Source organism: Trichoderma reesei (assembly GCF_000167675.1).
Source record: "Trichoderma reesei QM6a unplaced genomic scaffold TRIREscaffold_11, whole genome shotgun sequence".
NCBI lineage: Eukaryota > Fungi > Ascomycota > Sordariomycetes > Hypocreales > Hypocreaceae > Trichoderma > Trichoderma reesei.
Window position 1 is genome coordinate 505,791 of NW_006711158.1, and position 22,280 is coordinate 528,070.

Below are 22,280 nucleotides of genomic sequence, written 5' to 3' on the forward strand. Positions count from 1 at the left end.
TGTGCGAGAGAGTATCGAGAGTCCTTTCTCGGCTGAGTGAATCCAATTGCTACTATACTACTATACCCTCTAATGCGAAGTTCGGACATACGAGCCTACCTACGAAGGAACTCGCACCACCCAAACCAGACTCGGTTGGAGCACACAGCTGGACATACCAATTCCAGTCCAGTGACAACCTCCACATCCCCCCCATCCTTCAAAGAGGTGCTGAATGTGATTTGTGATTACTGATTGATGGAAACTCTCTCAAGACAAAACAAATCATGATTAAACAATGAAGAATACTGATGACGGGACTCTGCACCGAGTCGTGCTAGCTCACGCAGCAGATCCTCGACGTCAGCCCACCCCGGTATTATGACTTGGGGGGGCGCGTTGCCATTGTCCATGCATCAGCCCGTCAATGCTTATTTCCACCTACGGCTCAGAGTTGTTCAAAATACTTTGATGACCTTCTTTTGTCGGTGGGCAAGGTTTTATAAAAAAAGCTGGGCTGAGTCAACTTTGACGCTGGGGCAACTATTTGTATTTGTATGCCACCTACCTAGAGCGACAATACCCTGGGCGGCCTTTTGCTTTTCAACTATCATGCGGGTGGCCAACTCTTTCCTCTCCTATCCATGGCCTCCCGCAATCAGCAAACTAGTCCAGACACTATCCTGTAGCATCAAGGAATAGATAGTAACAACACAAGTTGCCCAGACTGCGACGGCGAGATGGGCAACTAACTACTACGAGATCCGTTGATGCCAAGTCTACAAGTAACAAACTCTTTCTCCCTTCTTCCCTCCCTCTCATCCATCCCACTTGAACTAGTGCAACCTATGGGGAGGCTACGGAGATGCTTATCGCAGGGCGAGACATTGTTCGGATCGCAGTCGGGTACGAGAAATACGTACGAGAAATACGCCTCTTTTTCTGCTTGTGCGCCAGTTGGCGCGTTGGGCCGACACGGAGGGTTTTGAGGAGAGGAGGCGGAATGAGCGTATCAGGCACGGATCGAGATGCTGCTCGACTCTGTAAAAGGCCGCATTTCGGGCATCTGTACGGAGGAAGCTTTCAAAAGAAATGTCCTCGCGTCGCTAGCATTAGGCCCAAAATGCTAGCGACGCGAGGACATTTCTTTTGAAAGCTTCCTCCGTACCTCTGCTGTGTCTACCTACGAGAAGTAATGCCAGTCTTGTCCTGCAGAGAATGGCTGATGGATAGGTAGTTTGAGTAACAGGCTCAACGTACTGTCCGCTTACCAGGATCCACGTCCGCTGCGCATAGCCTTTTGGCAAGGAGAATGGCACAAATAATACCCCGGTTAGCCTAACCAACAGTTCTGCCAGGGAAGCCATGAGGACAATAGACAGTCCGGGTTTCGTTTGGACTGTAGAGAAACGTCAATCGTGCGACGAAGGGGGATCTCAGGCAAACACCATTGCCTCGATGGGGACCGTTTGAGCTGTCATGACGAGTCAAGACTTTCTGGGCCTTTTGTCATGGGTTGACCGGGTTCCTGGGGACGGAGCTGATGGAACGGACAAAATGAAAAGCCCAAAAATCCCACCGGTTGACCCGCAGAAAGCCTCAACTCAAGGGGACAAAGGGGATAATACGGCAACCAACAACTGTTCCAGGGGTGGGTGTGTCAAAGAGACAAGTTTGTCCGACGCCGCCGAATTGATTCCATCTTCCAGCTCTTTTGCCTCCTTTGTAGACTTTGCCGATAGCAAGTAGTTGTTGTCGCTATGCCCCGTTGATTATCCCGCAAACTGCTTTCGGGCAACTTTGTCCTTCGGCAATTTCGTGTGTTACGTCGCTTGTCATGCTGCGTCTGCGAGTGATGGCAACACGCCCCCTGGACGAGATACCGAGGAACACAAGTGTAAGGAGTAGTCCTATTTGAACAGTCAAGAATCTCTATTTGAACAGTAGTGGTCTGTGCCACCAGCTAGAGCAACCCCCTTAGTACTGTCTACCACACCCATACACCAGAGTACAGTGTTGGATAGCATACTGGCAGTCGTTTTAGAGGGCGCTGAACATCACGACTATGGAATCAGCCCTGCTGCTGCCTCTGCTGCTGCCTCTGCAGCTGCCGCGCCCGTCTCCGCAGGCACGCTCCTCAATTCTAGGTCGATGACAATAATGATATTGAGTCTATCAGAGATCGCGATATTGACGTTCATGGTGTTGTTATTATGTGGGATATGGGCATTTCCATCAGGGCACACTGTAAAGGGGTGTGTGGTCATGGAAGTGCTGGTGTAGGCGCAGCGAATTCAGTAGGTGCACAGACCACTACTGTTCAAATAGAGATTCTTGACTGTTCAAATAGGACTACTCAGTGTAAGATAGGAACTGTCTGCAACCGGGTACGGTGTCAAGCTGTAAACAAATGGCCGTTCCTTGTTGCATCGACACTTGTCATTGCCCCGTAGGGAACTCAGTAATCCAGTAGTCCCTTGATACGAACAAAGTCCCTTGATGGCCTGCTCCGCACATCTGCACCCTGCTAGTGTGGGTTGAGTACATAGAGCTGTTCAGCTCTTGGCTCGCGGGCAAAACTGTCAACTTTTTGCGAATTGCAAGATGCGACGGAATGACCAGACTAGGACCATGTACTCTTGTTGAGCTGCTCGGCGGGAAAGCTGGCTATACAGTGCATATATGGACATGCGTTAAAGCTGCATGCGCGCCTTTTCGCAGCAGCAGCAGCAGCAGCAGGTGTGTCTCGTTCTCGTTTGCACGACCGATATCAAAGAGGAACCACAACAGCGCGTCGGATTGGACAACTTGAAAACAGTCCTCCCCTCTGACACTAGTACTATGTCCTGTACAAGTATGCAGACAGTCCTTGAATGAGAAGGCGTCTCTCATGTCGGACAGCTGGTGTTGCGTGACTGGCTGGTCAACGCCGCACCACAGCACGCCACATGGGAAACTGATAAGATATTATCTGTACACACCATGTTAGAAAGAGGAGAAGTGATGGGAATGGGCGTCACATTGAGAGGGTTAATGGGGCTCGATGAGTTTCAATGGACTCGATGAGTGGTTGATGCAGGCGACTGGATTGCATCGACAACCCCTCTAGACATATCACTAGCACACACACTCCCACGCACACAGTATGAAGATGGAGAAACACGAAAAGTCCCGATTTCGTGTGTTTCAGAAGGAAGAGGGTGTGTTTCGTTTGGCGGTTGGTGAGTTGTGAGATCAGTTCCCTTGGCATTACACACAAACCTGTCTTCAATGTCTTGCCTCTTCGTGCTCGTACAAGTGGCTCCATTCATGTAAGTGAATCACCGTCGTTCGTATGAGCAACTCTGTCATGTTGCCTCTCTTCAAAACTTGCCCGACACTCGGCATGGTCATATGCGCCCGCTTTGACAAACTCACGTCCTGCTCGCCGTTTTCAAGCTCTCCGAAGCGGAGAATACTAGTATCTCCAACGACCCAAGACAAAATAATGCCCGCAACTTGTCATCATGACTGGGCTTACACCATAGCAGTTAAGACTCCAAACCCCATAACCAGAGAGAGAATGGGGGAGACTGTATCTCATTGACAGAGCAAGTACATGTAACAAATATTCCGAATGTTTGTTCGCCATGAGTTACAGCAGCTGTCGTGCTTACGGGAGCAAGAGTAATGATGTGACGAGCAGTTGTGGGATAACGGAGGAAATATTTCCGCATTACTCCGGATGTACCCTTCGGCCTTTTCTCTTTCTAAACTACCTACTAGTAGGTAGGTATTGACGCGCTCTTTGGAATCTGGCATGCAAAGGCTAACACATGTCTACGGCTTTGCACGCTGCTCATGCACTTTGCAATACAATGGGACAGTAAGATTGTGCTCTGTGATAACACCAGGATTACCACATCGTCTCTGGGAGACTACTAATCATCCGTAGCCCATGCTCTCCTACAACAGTTTATACTTTCATTCGTCGTCTATCATGATCACTTCATGTGCTCATCAATGTCTGAGCAATTCGGACAGATTTACAATAGACCACATTTCCTTGGTTCAACAGCCAACCTCCAGGCCTCAGACCTCCCGAGATCTCCTTGATTGACACCTAGTGTTAACAGCACGTCTCCTTCACTGCCCCTTGGGTGTAGCAGTAGAGCACTATACCGCTCAAGATGTCAGCGTTTCCCTGAAACGAACAAGTGTCACTTCTTTCCACCTCATTCTCAAGCGTTCAGTCAGTCATTCGAGTGCTGCGGCGGGCCACCAATCTGACGTGTGGATCTCTCCGCCTTTTTTCCCCTTCCTTTGCCCTTTATACTCTGGAACTCTACTTGTTCAGTTCACAGAATATTACGCTTGCGCCCTCTCCCGAATAATAGAAGAAACAGGGGGGTGTAGTTGTAGCTACGGAGCATTCCCCCTTCGGTGGGGAAGTCCTAGTGAGTCCGGGGAGGGCATGTTGTCTTCTTGCTATACGATGTGTAATCATTGGCAAGAATAGTCGCCAGAGATTAAAGTAATACGAGAACATGGGGTTATCGTAACTCTCGTGGCTTCAAACACTTACTGTACTTCCACTCTGCTGAAAACGCCCAGTCGTTGTGTGCCTCACAACCATTTCGGCGATACGGAGGCGATATCTCGATAACGAGCCTGATGTTTAGTTTTCTCCGAAGATTAATATGTCCAAGTTAAGAAAATTGTGCATCGACTAGAGCACGTTCGTCAACAATATGTACTATACTCATCGCCTGTCATTCCCCTCTTGGGAAGCCGCCCAGGATCCAAATCTGTCCATCCTAGTACGAGTACGCGCAAACAACAAATGCCGAAACAAATAATTCCTAAACCGTATAATCAGCATGACGCTCTCTCATCCTCTCTCGTTCCAAGCTCCTCTTTATCAGCAAGCAAACTTGTACGAAATAAGCAACGAGCGATGTGCCGTAATCGCATCAATCAGGCTGTCAATCATTTGGAATCATGACTGCCATTTGCGAAACACAATGCCAGCTAATGTGAACTATCACGTTTCTTCTATCCTTGTTGCCCGTCTCAGTGAATTTTTTTGCAGATAGGAGCTCCATGACTCGTTCCGTCTTGCCATTCAGGCGTTTATTTACTTTGTGACTAGATATTTACCGGGCACCGTTACTGTCTGTGGTTCTGGGGCGACAAATCCCTTACAACCTGCCAGGAAGCCCACAGATTGTTTACGGTTTCATTTATACGAAAACCCAGTCTGCCCGATCGTGATAGCCTGAACGCTCTAATTCTGAGGATCATTACAAAGATGCCTCTGAAATATGAAGATCTAAAGACGTGTGCCATCCTTAATGAGGATGGTAATCCTCCCCCACCTCATGACTCCGTTCCTTATGAGAAATATTTTCATAAGTCACTTTGTAAGGATGAGCTGTGTTCCATGGTACTATATGAATGATTAAAGAAGAGACAGAAATAGCAATTGCCCCTATTAGGCCGCCCTGTTACAACAAGACGCAGCCTTACCGGTCGAGTAAGCGGTAGGATTCCGAAAAACATGTCGATATTCGTTACCTTACCTTAGCTGTAAAACGCCCCTACCCACAACTCCTTCCCTAGATATTCCTGATCGCCCAGTTTCTAAGTAAAGTAATCCTTCTCCTCAATCCCATCACCGACCTCCTCTTCCCCGACCTCTGCCTCGCCCGCGCCCGCGACCACCCCCGCGGCCGCCCTTCTTACCACCCCGTCCAGCGTTGCGGTTATCAAATCTCTCAAACAGCTGCTCCTCGCCAAATGCGCCCTCTCCAAATCTCATGAAGTTGACCAGTCCCCTGTCCACCACGGCCACGATGACGTTTCTGTGTCCGTGCTTCAGCCGCTGATACAGCTTGCCTGGATTTCCTCTCCAAGCCTCGGGCGCAGGATCGTATGGTGTCGACTCAAGTAACGACTCGATTTGCTCCAGCGTGGGGAGACACGAGTCTGCCGTGTCCGCCACGGCGATGCGAAAGTCTGGGGGCGGAGGATTCTTCTTGGAGAACCCACCGGCGCCGGGCTTCCACACATGGAAATGCACCCGGAAAGGATCCTCCGGCTGGGATGGGTGTGGCGGCACAGGCAGCGGCTTGTGTCGAGGAATGAGAGCCAGTTGTTGGTATATCGGTCGGTAGGCGCGGTACAAGCCCGGGGCGACAAGCGGGCCAAATGGTGATTGCCGCTGCTTCCCCAAGTGAAATGTCTCTGGCTTGACAAAGGAGAAGAGCCATTGCCATAGTGTCTGTGACGGCTCTGTAGCGTCTTGTTTGGGTGGTTCTGGCGGTGCCCTGAGTATATTGAATCCCGCTCGCTTCAGGTGCGCGTAAACTTGGTACTTTGGGAGTGTTGTCTTGCCCTGTTCGTCTTCAAAACCGATGAAGAGCGAATATGCAGCTTCGAGACTCAACGGCAATCCAACATCGTAGTCGTCAGGCCCAAACCCTGGTCGAGGTGCGCCTCCGCTGGTGCTCCCCTTCGGTAAGAGGGTTTCAAAGTCGGTATACGGCCACCACAGGTCGACAGTGCCTCTCTCAACGAGATAGATGGCCTCTTCCGGCAGAAGCCATAGCCTTCCCACGCCAAGCTGGTCTTTGCTCCCAGAAGCCACTCGCCCGATATCCTTCATCCAGCCTCCCTTTTCATGCTCCATCACCACCACCCGGTCCTTGAGCCACATGCCCTCGTAGTCCACCGCAACGTTGGCCTCATCTGTCCAAAAATCCGGAAAGCACCAGCCTCGTGACCAGGCATCGCCTCGGTGTATCCTCGTGTAGCTGAGCACGTCCTCGAGCGCCCGCCGGCTCGACTCCAGAGCGCCAACCTGAGCCTTGGTTCCGTGTGTCTCAAAGTCCTTTTCACCCTTGCGGATCGTCTGGCTGGAGACGCCCTTCTTGGTGAAGGAGGCAGCGAACAGCTTGTAGTCGGGCATGTCGTCCTCCAGCGCTTCCTCTACTGTCGCGGCGCCGCCTTCGCCGTCTGCGGCGACTGGGCCCGCTGCCAGCGGGCTGTCGTCGTCGTCAAAGGGCATGACGTCGTATGAGATGAGATCAAGCGTGGCTCGGCGTTGGGCAGTTGAAGGGCAGAAGGAAGATGCTAAAGTTGCCCCAGGGTGAAGTTGCTCGGCTTTGAAGCGCTCTATCGAAATCCTCCAAGTGTCTCGAAAGAAATCGTGTCTGAGTCAAAGTTTTCTCGCGTGCTCCCAGATAAGATTTGATCAGAAAAGCAGCAGGTGTGCCAGCGAAAAGCCGTCGCAAAGTGAGATAGAAATGCAGAAAAGTGTAGAAAACTCAGTCCAAGTGATGCCGATGCGCTCTATCGCGGTATCATCAAAGTGGGGGTGGATTTTAAGCCGTGTGTACGTACCTTTATCAAATGCAAAAAAGACAAGTGCTACGTCAACACTGACACGTGACGGTGAATTTGGCCCAACGATGCTGCAAACTGCAATCGCTGTAGAGCCCTCGAGAAACACTGAAGAAAAGATAGTCAAGCGATCTACCAAACAATAAACGACAGTCTTCAACAAGAGGAGAGAAGAAAGGTAACAAGGGATGCCGTGAGCTGCAGGGCCCACAAATGCTCAATCTTCAAGACAGTCGACACTGTTTTGTTTGAGATTTCCAATCATCGCCAACCTTGGAGCCCTACACAATGAGCCAACATATTCGTCATGATCTCATTTGATCTGCCTACGCTTCATTGATTCAGGACACGATTCATAGTTTCTGCCTACTTGAATCCACAAGACTGACAATTCATCTTTCGCAATCCCGTAAGAGGTTAACTCTGCTACTATGATCGATATCTTGTCGGGTAGAGCTTGGAGTACGATGCTCACAGTTCATTCATGACCATCACTCGTGCCTCGCAACATCGTCTTGCCTCCGTCTCCGCCTCCAGCACACGCTTGGCATAATCTTTGACTCCCCAGCGTCAAGTTTAGCTCTCATCCGCCCCAGAAATGGAACCGTCTTGCCCCTTCGTTTTCCTCCAGTGATTGACGTCCACTCGGCTCAAGGGTATTTACAGGATGGCTTTCAAAAGAGTCTTTGCTGCCGAACCTGCTGTAAACCATTTACACCGTAATCATTTCAGTATCAGACAACTTCGATGTTACATCTATGTACCTAGCAACTCGTATCTACTCAGCAGGAGCTGGCCCAGCCTCAACCTCAACAACCTCGACATCCGTCTCCTCTGTAGCGACTGGGATGATAATGACCCGGCCAGTCTGACAAAACGCTTTGTGAACCTTGAGGAGCGTCGACACATTGGCGTAACGAAGTTCGCCATGGGCGCCCTGAGTCACGATTCTCTTGTTCCCGCTACTTGTCCAGCCCGCGCGCACCCTGTTGCCGTCGCCATCCAGCAAGTCCCCAGCGACATTGATGTTACCAACTACCACCAGCCCAGATCGATGCCGTGTCATCATCACATTGAGGAGTCGCTTCTGGGTGGTACAGCCAGGCCCAAGACTCCGGGCTACGGTACCCATAACGACAACGACAATGTCGTTTTCTTGACCCTGGAACGAGTGGACTGTCGACGGCGGCGACATGCCCTGGAGTGCCTCGTACTTGTGACTCCCTCTCAGCTTTTTCTCGAGTATGTGGACGTTTGCTGAGTAGGGCGATAGGATGGTGATCTGGGACGGCTTGATGTCGGGCTTTGATTTGACCAGATCCAGGAGAAAGTCCAGCGCGATTTTGACCTGGTCGAGGCTCATCTTCGCGCCTGTGGTAGCATAGGTGAAGACCCTGGATCCTGGCGTATGGATGAAGACGGGGAGGAGCTTGTTCTCGGGACAGACACCGACGGTTGGGTACTTTTCCTGGATGTAGCTCTCCAGGGCTCTTCCAGCGCTGAACGCATCGTTGGCGATATCGCAGCTGCTGGCGTAGACAAGGGGCACGCCTGGATAGATGACCCTGGACGTGGCGTCGAAGAGACCATTGGCCATACGCAGCTGGGTTGTGAGCCGGTACACCGGAAAGCCAGTCGCCTGGAGGAAGACCAGGGCCGGTATCGACCCGGTCTGTGCGAACCGGTTGAGGAAATTGCCGTCACTATCTCTCTCAAAGGTTGTCAAGGCGGTTGAAGACAGCTGCTGCGGGTCGCCGAACATGACGCATGGCATACATGTGTTGCCCCAGACGCAGTAGAGGTCTGCCCGGTCCATAGCAGCCGCCTCATCTACCGCAATGCCGCGAGCGACTCGAGTCTTCTAGGCTCGGTACATGGCGACATCCTCGCTTTCTGCGGGCGTTATGCAGAGCATGTCGGCGTATGGCAGGAGACGGAGCAAGTAGAACTCGATTGTCTTGTCCAGAACCGGGCCCTCCTGTTCGTATTGCTCCCAGGTAGTGACTCCCGTGGCAACGTCCCGCAAGCGTTCAAGATCCGGCTCCGTGCTGTCAACTTGCTGGCGCAGATCCCATAGGTCTTGACTGTCATCTGGGTGCAACTTCCTGACAGCAGGGGAGCCAAGGACAGCCAGGAACCAAAAGGCCAAAGACAGATGAAGCATCCATCGGGGCTCCCATCCCTTTGGAGCTGCCTCGTCGCCCAGCTTCGGATCCTTGAGCAAGGCATTGAAAGCATCTACCTCGGCGCTCAGATGGTACGCTCTGATGACAAGCCGATGGCGGTAGCGCTTTGAGCCGCTCTGCTCGTTGCCTCGGTTGCAGGCCTCGGTCATGGCGCGTGTCCTCGTGTCCAGTCGAGCGGCAAAGTTGTCGACGGCGGCGTCGCTCGGAGCAGAGCACAAGACTCGGCCATACCTCTCCACCATGGCTGCTGTTGCTGCTGCACCTGCTGTGGTCTTTCCAGTACCTGGGCCCTGTTCAGACAGTTAGCTACCTAGTTTGAATGTGAACAATGGTGGAAGAGGTGACCTACACCTGCAATTATCCCGAATCCAAGAGGCCGCTTGCTCAGGTATGCACGGAAACGGTCACGATCATGCGGGAGCGCCTCGTTGACAATCGCTTCAGCACGGACAGCATCTCCAAAGTCCAGGAAATTGGCGCAAGGCAACTGGCGATACGTGATGTCGGCGTCGACCACGGAGGGAGATGATGTGGCGTCGACGTTGGATCTCGTCGCATGCTTCGCAATCATCCAGTCGTAGAAGCCGTTTCCGCGAACAAGAGCACGGTGAAGCTCCATTCTGTCCATCAATTGCGCCCTTTCCCGCGTCAAGGTGACCTTGTCCTTGCCCTTGAAGGCTTCCTGCGCTTTGGCTGGCATACTCGGATCTGGCAGTCCCCATCGGAAAGGGTTGGATGGCTCTGCGAGGGGATGGAAGAGGGACACGGCTTCGACTCTCCGCTTGCAGTCTCGTAGCCCGGCGTCGAAACAGAGACTGACACGGTGCCATTGCTCGATCCCTTGCTCCAGCGCATCATTTGCCTCTTCACGACAAGCAAAGTCCCTGACAACGAAGCCTGCATACTTGTCCGCTCGCTTCGGCCGATGGACCTCGAGAACCAGATCCGATTTCTGGATGCTATGGAGCGCTAAAGCAGGCTCCTTGGTTGGGCGGTCGACAATCTTGCATTTCCTAGGGTCGCCGGGGTTAGGACTCAGCAGCTCATGAAGCGAGAGTTGGAACATACCATATGGCGTCTGGCTCACTGTTTTCGGGGCGGCCATATAGATGAAGCAATACTGGCTCTTTCTTGCTCAGGCGAGCCCAGGCTTTGTCGTGCTCTTTCGCAAACCATGTTCGTATGGCGGTAACAACGAAGAAGACATCAGTGTCGGCCGTGGGAGTTTCGGGATCAGGGCGGACGAAGTAGGCGGGAAACTTGATTGTCGCGATCTTTTCAATGTTAGTCTCATGTCTGAAAGGGGGACTAAGAGCCAGAGAAGAAGCCGGGGCGATGGCAATCTACATACCTCGATAGCTGCATCGTCGAGCCACATGACATCTTGCACATTATTCTGATTTACGGCGGTCATGTGGTGGTTGTCGTCGTCGTGGCTTCAAAACTGTTAGCCTCGGTCCAGCCAGGAAAGGGCATAGAATACTCACCTATAGACCTCTCTGAACTGGTGGCCTTTTTTGCTCTTGATCAAGTCCTTGAACTTGCCGACGTCCCATCTTTGGTCTGTGCCGTATGGATACATGAATGGCGGTGGCAGCCTCTCCACGGAAAACCTCTTGCTGGCGACAGCAGGAGCAATTGGGACGAGGATGTGGAACATTCTTTGTCTCAAGAAGCCCAGAAGAGTTGCGTCGCCGGCGATGGGCTTGTTGTCATTCATCCAGCCTTCCACTTCAGGATCATCCGTGTTTGCAAAGGGGATGCCGAAACCAGTGACTTTGATGCGAGCTTCGTTGGCGAGGCTAACCCGAATAACAGTGAGGCCCTTTTCACGGCCCTTGGCGTCAGGAAATCGGTCAAGAAGAGGTATTGAAGCTTCCTCATAGGCCCAGCTGCACCCATCTCTGGGGAATCGGACGGTGAGGCGAATACGATCAGCCGGGACCACAGAACCACCGCCCAGACTTGGATCAACTATAACCATGTCAGTATGAGAAAGACTGATATTTTGGATGAATCAACTCACAAAAATGGCGGACCCCAAAGCCTCGTCTTTCATTGCTGCTTTGGTTGTTGTTGCCCACGGGGACATAGAGACTCAGTCCAATCTATGGATCCAGGTCTGTTGCCTTGAAGGAGCAAAATTTGGCCGTGATCTTGGTGGGCATGCCCAAGGTTAGACCACAGGCAATGACAGGGCCGAGCTCATTGCCAACCCTGCAGAATCCAATGTCAGCATAGCACACGACGCTCATCAACAAAAGGAGAGGAGAAGGAAGAGAATGAGGATGAAGACAATGGCAAGGGGGGTTGGGGAATAGGACATACAATACAGCAGCATCCATTGCTTCCGTCGCGGTCTTAGGAGCCTTCATCACCTCGGGAGCCTTCTCCATCACTGACTCGGACATTTTGCCGTTGCACCTGCGAGGTAACGGCAAGGGCACTGCACAAGCGTCCGTTCACTCTATCACTAACGGTGAACCGAAAGTATCAGCCTTCAAGGAAGGGCAGATTACAAGAGATCCCTTCTTCAGATACAGTTTCCAAGCTCTTCTGTGTCCGACCAACTGGACAAACAGAGACCTGCGAGATGATGGTGGAGGGAGAGCACTGCGAAAGAGTCCGTTCACTCTACCACTAACGGTGAACCGAAAGATATACCAGCCTTCGAAAAGGAATGGTTTGAAGAGATCCCTTCCTCAGTCACAGATTCCTACCTCTTCTGTGTCCGACCAACTGGACCAACAGAAAACCTGCGAGGTGATGGTGGAGGTCGGGCACTGCACCAGAGTCCGTTCACTCTTTAGCTAACGGTAAACCGGAAGCGTACCAGAGTTTTAAAAAAAACAGCTGGCGAAGAAGAGATCCCTTCCTCCGCCACAGATTCCTACCTCTTCTGTGTCCGACCAACTGAACAAACAGAAAACACCAGCCTCGTGCGAGGGCAACAGAACAATTTGTCACAAGATCAACGACGAAACGGATGATACGAGACAGACGACAAAGTCTGTCAAAAACGGTGGTGAAGATGGGCAGAATAGTCGAACGAGCATATGACGAGAATCCTTGGAAGAGAAGGGTTCGGTTTTCGGGGGCGTCATTTGGGAGAATCGAGATATTCCCAAACTCAAGAGCAGCGGGCCCGTGCGCAAACTGCATTCACTGGACCTTGGGAACCGCGTCAGTTTCGCGACTGTACGCCAGTTCGTCACTAGGTAAACCGTTGGGGTTGACTCACTGTCATTGCCATGTGCTTTAGCAGAGCTGCCGCCCTTGACGAACATGTATAGCTATGCTATGTGCAAATTCTCGCGCTGTAAATAATGACGAGAGGCAGCTCTACTGCACGAGGGACAGATGATGGTGGGTGATTAACAAGCTGTATGGTAAAAGCATTATAATCTTAAAGCTCTGAAGCCGTTGATAGAGGGGGGCTTTGTCTGGCCTATTGACAAATGCTTTGACGGGACCGCTTGAGATCCTTCAAAGAAGTGATATTCGATACACATGGCAGTCAATGAGGAATCACGCCGTTTGCAGCTCCTTTGCGTGTAATATATTAGGTAGTGTAAGAGAGGAGAGTGGAACAACATCTCTTCTATCAGGGAAACGTAGTGATGAACACAAAACAATCAAGGCACTGGACTCAGGTGTCGTGATGAACAACAACAAAGTGCGAATGCAATGAGCGAAAGTGAATGCAAGAACTACTCTACTTACCAGAGCGTGGGTGCGGGTGCCAGAACCTATATGGTCCAGGTCAGTTGCGGCAACAAGTGACTCGGGCCAGGCAGGGCGGTCGTGTGTTGACATCGGAATGAGAGTGTCGGGCTTCATTGCAATGTTTTCTCTCATTTCAGCAATACCTGGTAGAATGAAAAGCATAGTTCAAGAAGAAACTGTGAAGAAGCAGAAAAAAGGGAGAAGAGGAAAAAAAGAAGTAAAAGGAAAACATGGGGTAGGAAGGAAAGGCTTCTCAACAAGCATTATCCAACAATTAAAGACATGAAACAAACGAGATTTAGCAGCGGTCGCCTACCATCGGGTGCACCATAAGACTCTCACAACGCTCTCAACAATAATATACCTGAGAATATGGTAGGTATTACAACTACCGACATGGAGGGTTCTAGATGGAGGGTGCGTCTGTTTCCTCATTGGGAGACAACCTGTAGATAATCTCCAACCATCCTAACAGAGAGTGTAGCAAGAGGAAATCAATCAAGGCATGAGCCGGGTGATCTGGGATTGGCCAATCAGTCACTTCTTGGTTTCTCTCGAAGGGTTCAGTATGCTTCGAAAGCATCCAGGTGTCTCTCTCGTCTGCAGCGGGTTATTCTTGCTGTGGCATATACTAATACTGGGACTGTCAATAATGAGCAATTTGAGAACCGTATCATGTGAAGTTGACGAGCCTGTGCCCTACGCCATGACAAATTGCGAATAAGGTGCGAAAAGTGAAGGATACTCGGGTGGTGTGGCGCCAGTGTGTTGTCTCGCGATAGCTTCAAGTGGGGTGGATTTCCAGCCGTCACAAGGCCAATTCTTGCAAATGGTGGCAGGAGCGACCAACCGAGTGAATAGAGAGGGGAGGTACGTCGAGTCTGACACGTGATTGCGAGTCAGAAGAGGGGAAGACCCAGTGTGACGAAGAAGAGAGCAAAAAAAGACATCGAAAGTTCTGCGAGCCGTAGGATTCGAACCTACGCGGGCATGCCCAATGGTGTTCGAGGTAGATGCAGGTCGCTCCTTCCTCCTAAAACCATCGCCTTAACCGCTCGGCCAGACTCGCTATTCCTTGTTGAGGGAGACTGTCTTATTGTAGTATATCAAGGACTGGAGGCTTGGTGGCTGTTTTGCTGTACGGAGGCCGGTCGTTGTTGATGCCCCACTTCCGAGGTTCGGGTTGCGCTAGGCAGGGTGAGCCCGTCGGGTTCCACCGGATTAGCGCCGCACTACTCTACTATGGGAATGGTCGGCCATCGTACCGCCAGCTGGCCAGTACATCAATCAATTGCACAATGCAACCCAATTTCTACGATTAGTAGACAAGAAAAAAGTGATGCTCTCAATGGCGGGGTGTGTGCAACTACCTAGACTCTGAGATGCATCGCGCAGAGGCTGTGGTGGTGGTGCTGCGACTCTGCGTGCAAAGGGAGTACCTGTGTGTGGGCAAGATTACTATAGGAATAGAGGTACTGGTCTTGCGTACTGTACGGAGAACCCTGAACATCTTTTCCTATTTGGGCAAGTTACCAAATTGGGCGAGTCCGAATTTCGCGGACACTTAATATCACCATGTACACCACTCACAGTTGATGGCATTGGGACAGCTTTCTTGTCGGACAGTCTTCATTCGATATAGTTGTAGCGTGACTGCCAGAAGCTAGTGCTTCATCCCAGAGCCTATCCCAGAGCCGGGATACCTATATGACGGCTTTTGACAGATTGGAGGTGTAGTCATCCCTTTGCGGCGTTGATAGCCCAGGGTAAGCATGTCAACCCACACAAATGAAGTTTGACAACGTCGAGTTGGGCAACCATGCATGGGGGAATTTAACATAATGACAAGTGATATGCGTGGTAAGCAAATCAGCTGTTTTGAAAGATTAAGCTGTTTTAAAAGATCAGGCATGGCAGTCGGTGAATCGAATCGATTGGTAGGCAGCTAGCAGTTCTCCCGGCTCTCTCTACGACAGGGGGAAGGAGGGAGAGGCGGATGCTTCGGCAATCGTCTATGGATCAAGACGACGAGCAATCGCGACCCAAATGACGATCTAAAAGTTGATTATTCGAGGCGTAAGACAGTATATGAAGGTCTGAACCCAGGCTTTGGCGTTATACAACTCCAATCGTCCAGTTTGAACAGACGAGAATCCCTTCTGGACAGATGCGGGCCATACCACCAGATAAGTTCACCGTCAAGAGCAACTTCGCCATACACCTACAGCAGAATACAAAACCATTTATTGGCAAGTTAGACTTCATGATCGAAAACCATGCAAACGCACACAATGCAAAGCCTGCAGGCAAAGGTAGCGCATTGCATTGCGTTGCGACAATAACGCTTCTTTGACCCAAGCCAAGCATGCTTAACCTTGAGGCATCTCCATAGTATGGGGAGTGGCTTTTCAGCACCCCAAGTTGGCTGGCTACTCAACACCACCAGACACAAACGTTCATTGTGATGACGCTGCAGAGCGCAAAGTGCGTCCCCGTGCACTGACTAAGCATCTCAGCCGCCAGGACCTAGGGTACCTATTCACGTGTTCCTTTTCCTTTTCTTTCTTTGGTTGGAACTGGCACTGTAACAAGGCTGTAAGAGCATGGTATATTGGTTGAGGCAGAGGAGTGGTTTGGTTTATTTCAGTATGTAGAGATTGCTCTCTGTCCAAATCGCGATGTGAAACCGTGAAACGATCTGTCAAGTCATCACCACACAACGATGTCCACCATGCTTGATCACATCGCACTAGGTATCATGTGTAGGAATGAACCGACCATTTATTTCTTCCGAATTATGCGACCGATATATACCCCATTCCAAAAATGCATTAACAAGGCAAATTTACATCATTCTCATCATCATAACGAAAACATTTACTCCGTCTTGGCCTCAGCCTCCGGCTTGGCTTCACCCTCCGTCTCCTCCTTCTCGGGCGCCTCATAGCCTTCAGTCTTCATATCCTTCAATCCAAGCTCCTCCTCCTCCTCTTCTGTCCTTGTGTACTTCTCCCTCTGGATCTTGGGATCAGGCGACGGTGGGTCAACCAGCGACTGGACATAACTGCTGGCAAACGGATCGGTCAGAATGACAGTAAAAGGCTTGGATCCAGCAATGGCGCTATCGAGGTTGGCAAAGAACTTTTCCCACTGAGACTTCTCGTCAGGCCTCAATGAGTCGCCGGCGCCCTCGCCGGCCTCAAAGATCTGGCTGTGCAGGTCGTCGCGAACCTGCGTCAGGAGGCCCTCGACGGTAGTGAAGCGGCCGCCGAGAGTGCCTGGGTTGACATGCAGCTCCAGCTCGGGGCACTCGAGGCCGCAAGTCTCGCTCTTGAGAATGTCGCGTGCCAGGTCGACCTCGCCGTCCACCTGGAGGGTAATCTTCTCGCCGTATTCGGGAATCTCGCCGCCCGTCTTGACGTCGTTGGAGCGGTAGCCGCAGGCGTCGCAGACGGTTGACATGAGCACCACCTGCTTGAAGTGGGGGATGTCAACCATCTTCATGTGTGTCGTGCAGTTGTGCATGCAGCCGGGGCATGTGGCGGGGAAGCTGTAGACTTCGTTTGGGATAATCTCGCCGTCCTCGGTGAGGCCGGGGTTCTTCAGCCCGTCCTCTGCATTGCCATCGCTGTCTGCAAGCCCGAGGGCGGCGTTCTGTTCGGGCGTTCGCGCATACTCGTGCTTCTCCCACTTGCCAACACCGTCCTTGAGGTCGGGTGCGATGAAGGAGTTGCCGGCGGGATCGTCGACGTAGACGCGGAAGGGGAATGACTCTCCTGCCAGCATGGCCCTGCACTTCTTGATGATTTCTGCCACCTTCTCGTAGACCTCGGGGGCCTTCTCTTTTCGCTCCTCCTGTCCCATCTCCAAATCGTCAACGACGCCCGTAAGCAGGCCCTCGACATTTGTCAGCTGGCCGCGGCCTGCGGGAATCTCGAGGTCGATCTCGATAAACTTGACGGTGGCGGTGTCGGACTTGACGACCTGGCGAGAGAAGTCGGCGAGGTCGGTCAGTCGCAGCTCGTAGTGCGTGCCCTTGGGCTGAATGGTTCCGGCCGGCTGGATCTCGTTGTTCTGGAAGTTGCAGTGGTCGCAGGAGAAGGACATGATGACGACCTCGCGGAAGTAAGGGATCTGGGTAAGGAGAAGTCTTGTGATGCCCTTTCCATCCAGTTAGCCTATGAATCAAAACATCCTTCAGGATGCTGCAGAGGGTAGCGACTCACATTCTTGTGGCAGTTCATGCAGAGGGATTCGATCTCGTCCACGGGCTTGACGTCGTCCTCGTCAACGGTGCCATTTGTGGCAGCTGAGAGGCCCTGCGCCTTTGCGCCAATGGGCTCGAAAAATGTTTGCTTTTCGCTTTCGGCAGCCATGATTGATCTGATTATTGTGTATACAGAGAACAGGAAAAAAATGAAGGTTGTCGCAAAATGCAGTGTTTTTGAGTGACGGCGGGGTTCCGAATTTTTTGGAGGGGCAATTAAATGGTTGCGGTTATGTCATGCAGGGCCTGCGCTAGAACATTCCCGACGCATCCTGACGAGCCGAGAGACGCCAGATGCGAGAGTGCATCTACTGCCAGTCATTTCTCATCGCTGCTGATTTTCTTGAGGGATCATGTGATGTTTTTGATGTTGTCGTATGTCGTTGAGTCGATTCATTTCATCATAAAGTCTGCGAGCGACAGCGGATTCGATGGGCGCTGCTGCTGGCCAGAGAGCAGAGCCTGCAGTCCCGCCTTGCGATTTTTGGCGCGCTTCTTGCTGCTCGCGTTGGCTGTGGCGGGTTTTGGGGCCTCAACACTTTCCGCAGCCTTTTGCATCCTTGCCTTTGCCTTGGCAGCTTTCTGGCGCGAGATAGGAGCCGGAGCCGGCAGCGGAATCCTGGTGACTCGGGCGCAGAGACCGCAGGTAAAGTCTTTGGACCGCTGTGGCGGTTTCGCTGGCGGCTGCGTTTTTCTCGTCAACGTCGGGCTTTTCGATGCTTTTGTGCGCGCTGCCTTCTTCCTCGATGCCCTCAGCGTCTCGAGCTTCAGCTGCGTCCCTTGTCCCGGAATCATAATGTGTCCACAGGCTGCGCAGACATGCTGTCGCTCGAGATCCGAGGGCGTCAAGTCGTTGGAGTAGAGAAGCGCTGCTCTCTGGCTCAGCAGATGCGCCGACGTCTCGGGAGCTGCCATTCGGAGCAGATGCGCGGCATCAGTGAGAAAAGTGATTGCCGGAGCATTTGCGGCAGCGTTTGCGGCAACAGCGGCCATGTTGAGGGCTGCTGGCAGAGACGCTTCCTGATGAAATCAAAAGTAGGGGGAGAAGTTGAAGCTTTCAACTCCAGGAACCGTGATGGACAGTGAGTGGGGCAGGGGTGTCTACCTAAATCCAGCCATTTGGCGGGAGTGCAATTAATGGGGCGCTCTCCCTCCCAACATGACGTGAACCTCTCTTTACCTTACATGAGAGCTGTTGGATGTGTTTTCACTGCTTTCAATTGCATGTTGTACATTTACGCTCTCTTAATCTCCCATACCAGCTCCTTGATGCTGACCTCTTCGCCCGCCTTTTCGTCATAGTCAAACCATTCCCCCTCTGTCAGGTCAATGCCGGTGAACTTGGTGCCCGAGTCGATTCCATCAGCCAGCCAGTCGCCCTGTTGAGGTCAATCGTTAGTCTGGGATCAATGTCAACGCAGTCATCAAGCAGTTCACGTACCTCTGGCTTAAACTCTACAAACTCCAACCCTCTGCAGTCAAACTCAAACAGCTTCTGCGCCTTGGGAGGCTCGGCCTGTTCGTAAGCTGCAGGAGCTGTTTTGATCGTCGCAGAAGACTCTCGCTATGAAATCACATGTGAGAATAGGTCGGGATTGCTCTGTCAAGGACTGTATGAGCTTACCTTGCAGTTTTTGCATCTCCAGACAAAGTTGGCTTCACCCCTGCTGCCACTCATCTCATTTGTTTCCTACGCAGTCCACTTGTCAGTAACTGGGGAGGAAAAGGAGGACAAGAGAGATCGGTTAAACTCACAAATCGATTCACGCCAACATAGTTGTCATGCGTCTCTCTGCAAGACGTACACTGGACCTTGAACATGTACCAGAACGGGTTGTCCTGCGTATCGTCAGGGCGCAGATTCGTTACGCTAATTGCCTGTGAGTGAACATTCTGTGAGATCGCGGGGCAGATACAGAGGCACAAACCCCGACAGCTCTGCGGTCAGTGTGAGAGCAAACATGGTTGTTGAGATTAAAGCTTCGATATGTAGAGAAAGCTCGAGATAGGAATTAAAGTCACAGAAAATGACAAGCCGCCAAGTTCACACTGAATCTTGAGTCCTGAGGTAATTGGAGATGTAAGAGAGCTGTCTGTCTTGGTGGGGGAAGCTGGAATCTCATCACGTGACCGTGGAAACCTCACGGAAGTGGGAGCATCGTTCGATTTTCGGCGCATTGCTTTGACACAGCGAGCTTCGACACCAATTGACGGCCACAACCGGCTCTGCCGCTCCTCGACCTCATCGAGCCCGCCTACAGATGCCTCCCTGATGCAGACGATCCTCTCCAGGGCCGGACAGGCTCCGCGCGGCGGGTGCAAAGCCTGCAGCAGCGCCATCAACACCCTGGGCAAGAGACCGGCCCCCGTCCGCCGCAAGCCGACCTTCGCCGAGCTCTTCACAGCATGCTACAGCTCCATGTTTGCCACGGCGGCATTGGTGGATGCCATACGGAAGGATGACCGCCGCAGGGAGCTGGATCGTCAGCTGGACGAGGTTCGAAAGGAGATTGCCGATCTCCAGGACGGCCGGCAATCGCACAGCTCGGATCTCGACTCGAGGTACCGATGGCTCGCCCTTGGACAGATGGACGAACTGTGGAGGAGCTTGAAGAAGATATACGCCAGCCGCCCGTACATGAAGGAAATACACCAGCCGGCAACCATCAGCAAATGCGATCTCATCGAAGCTCTCAAACACGAATACTATGGCTGCTCGAGCGGTCGGCTGCGCAGTGCAAAGAGGCAATTGGACTACGAGATGCTCGAGAGCGCAATCATGCGGGAAGAGGGCGATACGGGAAGATTCTACCGAGAATCCCGGAATCAGGTCCAGCTGCTGCGCGAATCCATGAACACAGAAGCCCTGGTGCGGAAACTCTTGGAACGGTCAAGATTCTATGCCAAAGGCGAGTCGGCGCCGTCGCTGGAAAAAGCTCAGACTCTGTTGAAAGAAGGGAGTCCAGCCTTCACATTCCGATCAATTGATGCCGTCAGGGCTCAAGAGAACACCATATTGCTGAACAAGCGTCTAAGAGCCCTGGTTGCTGCTTCACATCTTAATATGAAGGAGAAGATTGGCAGGATCTGCTATAATCTGCTCATCTCTTCTCACCCACCCGACGTCCACACCTACAACACGCTCATTGTTGCGTTCAACAAGTCGGGTTACCACTCGTTCGCCGAAGCGCTGGTGGCTTCCTTTTTCCACGACCGGCTGCTACAACCTACACCCTCCACCTTCATCGCCATCTTGAATCATTACCAGTGCACCAACAATCATGGAAAGTTCCTCCGGGCTCTCGCATGCATCACCGGGATCGACAGTCGAACCGGTGCCAAAGTTCGCCGGAGACATGTGTCAGACATCAACAGGAACCCGACTCTTGTACCTTGGGCCCTGGATTCCAAACGTCGAACTCTCAACGGTGAATGGATATGGGACCATGTGCCTCTGACCTTGCCGCTGGTGGAAGAAATCCTCAATGGGCTGCTTCACTTCAAGCTATTTGACCAAGCTACGACGTTCCTCCTGTCATGCATGCAATGCGGCGTGAGACTGAGCCTGGACTCCGTCAAATACTTTTTTGATGAATGCATCAACGCCCTGGACTGGAAAGCTGCAGCTGGGATGGCCTACGGCTTGGCACGTTCTGAAACAGCACTGCAGAGGTTGCTTAGCTACCGAGGTGGTGACGAGAACTCGTCTTACATTGTCGACCGAGTCCGTGTCTTGTTGGACATCTGTGGCCTTGGGGGTCCGAATCAGGTGCCCAAGTCGCTTTTGGCCAGCGTAAGGGTCACCGGCCCTGCTTACGCCAAGCTCCTCAGCGCATTGGCCGAAGAGGAGGGCCTACCGGAGGGTGCGTCCAGATCTAGTCGATTGACTGACAGATCCAAGAGCCGGGTGCTACAGCTGGAGGGCCTATTGAAGGAGTGCGAGTTTGTGAGAAAGACGACGCTTTCCATCGAGAGCAAGCTCCTCTACCCCGACTTCTCACCCGCCTTTCGAGTCTCGATGGCCTTCTACATTGGCGAGACGGCTATGCAAAGAAGCGAGCAGCTGAGCCGAGAATCGACACAGCTCATCGAGAGTTGCACCTTGGCCAAACCAACACCACAACCGCCCAGCGAAAAGGAGGACGCCACAGGGCCTTTAGCCGACAAGTCGATGAGCTCTGAGAACACGGGATCGGGATTCTTCACCTATGGGAGCTTCAACGAAGACAAGCCCACAGATTCAAGGCTCAGGCAGGCGCTATTGGCTTGGTCTAGCCCGCTAGAGAGTGAAGCTGGCGTGTGTCGAAAGATAGCCGTGAGCTTTGAGAGGATGATGCGAAGCGGATGACGAAGGACTACCTAGTATCTGCTGCTGGTAGATGCTGCCTACTATAGTATTGGTGTATCTGTATCGTCATTGTATATATAAAGGTTGGCGGCGGAGCAACATGTGCTCAAGCTGCGTGTTTCAATAGGCGCTTTCTGGTGGGAGGGGATCAGGTAGGGGGTTTGGTAATATCTTGTAACCAGTGGCATTTCGTACTGTATAGAGCATAAGGTACCTTGAACGGATGACTGATTGGTTATATCATAGCTTGGACTTGGTGAATGCCAATCAATGGGTCTCGCGCGTGGTGATTGTGTAATAATCGACAGGACCCAATTCCGATTCTTCTCGATACCTCGTGGACCTAGCAAAAATAGACAAAGTGCGAACGGCAAGTCGAGGCCTAGCGAGA

General features: G+C 52.0%; 7 protein-coding genes across 7 annotated transcripts; 1 reads left to right on the plus strand and 6 right to left on the minus strand.

The window, feature by feature from the left end:
* Positions 1-617: 617 nt before the first annotated feature.
* Positions 618-1,346, minus strand: TRIREDRAFT_108188 (uncharacterized protein; the record flags this gene model as incomplete). The annotated part of the gene is made up of 4 exons (XM_006966063.1): positions 618-662; positions 903-1,045; positions 1,167-1,201; positions 1,240-1,346. 4 exons carry the CDS (start codon positions 1,344-1,346, stop codon positions 618-620), a joined length of 330 nt encoding a protein of 109 aa, XP_006966125.1.
* A 4,286-nt stretch (positions 1,347-5,632) lies between these two features.
* TRIREDRAFT_78693 (Hypothetical protein) lies at positions 5,633-7,199 on the minus strand (the record flags this gene model as incomplete). Its single annotated transcript, XM_006966064.1, has 1 exon — positions 5,633-7,199. The coding sequence occupies exon 1, from the start codon at positions 7,025-7,027 to the stop codon at positions 5,633-5,635; it is 1,395 nt and encodes a 464-aa protein (XP_006966126.1). The 5' UTR covers positions 7,028-7,199.
* A 941-nt stretch (positions 7,200-8,140) lies between these two features.
* TRIREDRAFT_108191 (uncharacterized protein) lies at positions 8,141-11,959 on the minus strand (the record flags this gene model as incomplete). Its single annotated transcript, XM_006966065.1, has 9 exons — positions 8,141-9,187; positions 9,245-9,838; positions 9,898-10,561; positions 10,617-10,822; positions 10,900-10,984; positions 11,036-11,522; positions 11,575-11,656; positions 11,744-11,765; positions 11,877-11,959. 9 exons carry the CDS (start codon positions 11,957-11,959, stop codon positions 8,141-8,143), a joined length of 3,270 nt encoding a protein of 1,089 aa, XP_006966127.1.
* Positions 11,960-16,151: 4,192 nt separating this feature from the next.
* TRIREDRAFT_78695 (uncharacterized protein) lies at positions 16,152-17,670 on the minus strand (the record flags this gene model as incomplete). The annotated part of the gene is made up of 2 exons (XM_006966066.1): positions 17,501-17,670; positions 16,152-17,435 (listed from the first exon to the last, which is right to left on the minus strand). The coding sequence occupies exons 1-2, from the start codon at positions 17,648-17,650 to the stop codon at positions 16,152-16,154; spliced, it is 1,434 nt and encodes a 477-aa protein (XP_006966128.1). The 5' UTR covers positions 17,651-17,670.
* A 264-nt stretch (positions 17,671-17,934) lies between these two features.
* Positions 17,935-18,534, minus strand: TRIREDRAFT_108193 (uncharacterized protein; the record flags this gene model as incomplete). Its single annotated transcript, XM_006966067.1, has 1 exon — positions 17,935-18,534. One exon carries the CDS (start codon positions 18,532-18,534, stop codon positions 17,935-17,937), a length of 600 nt encoding a protein of 199 aa, XP_006966129.1.
* A 242-nt stretch (positions 18,535-18,776) lies between these two features.
* Positions 18,777-19,504, minus strand: TRIREDRAFT_63157 (uncharacterized protein; the record flags this gene model as incomplete). Its single annotated transcript, XM_006966068.1, has 5 exons — positions 18,777-18,920; positions 18,983-19,105; positions 19,166-19,231; positions 19,297-19,411; positions 19,470-19,504. The coding sequence occupies 5 exons, from the start codon at positions 19,502-19,504 to the stop codon at positions 18,777-18,779; spliced, it is 483 nt and encodes a 160-aa protein (XP_006966130.1).
* A 309-nt stretch (positions 19,505-19,813) lies between these two features.
* Positions 19,814-21,631, plus strand: TRIREDRAFT_36576 (uncharacterized protein; the record flags this gene model as incomplete). Its single annotated transcript, XM_006965880.1, has 1 exon — positions 19,814-21,631. A coding segment is annotated over one exon (1,818 nt), but the record flags the coding sequence as incomplete, so codon positions are not given.
* Positions 21,632-22,280: the final 649 nt, after the last annotated feature.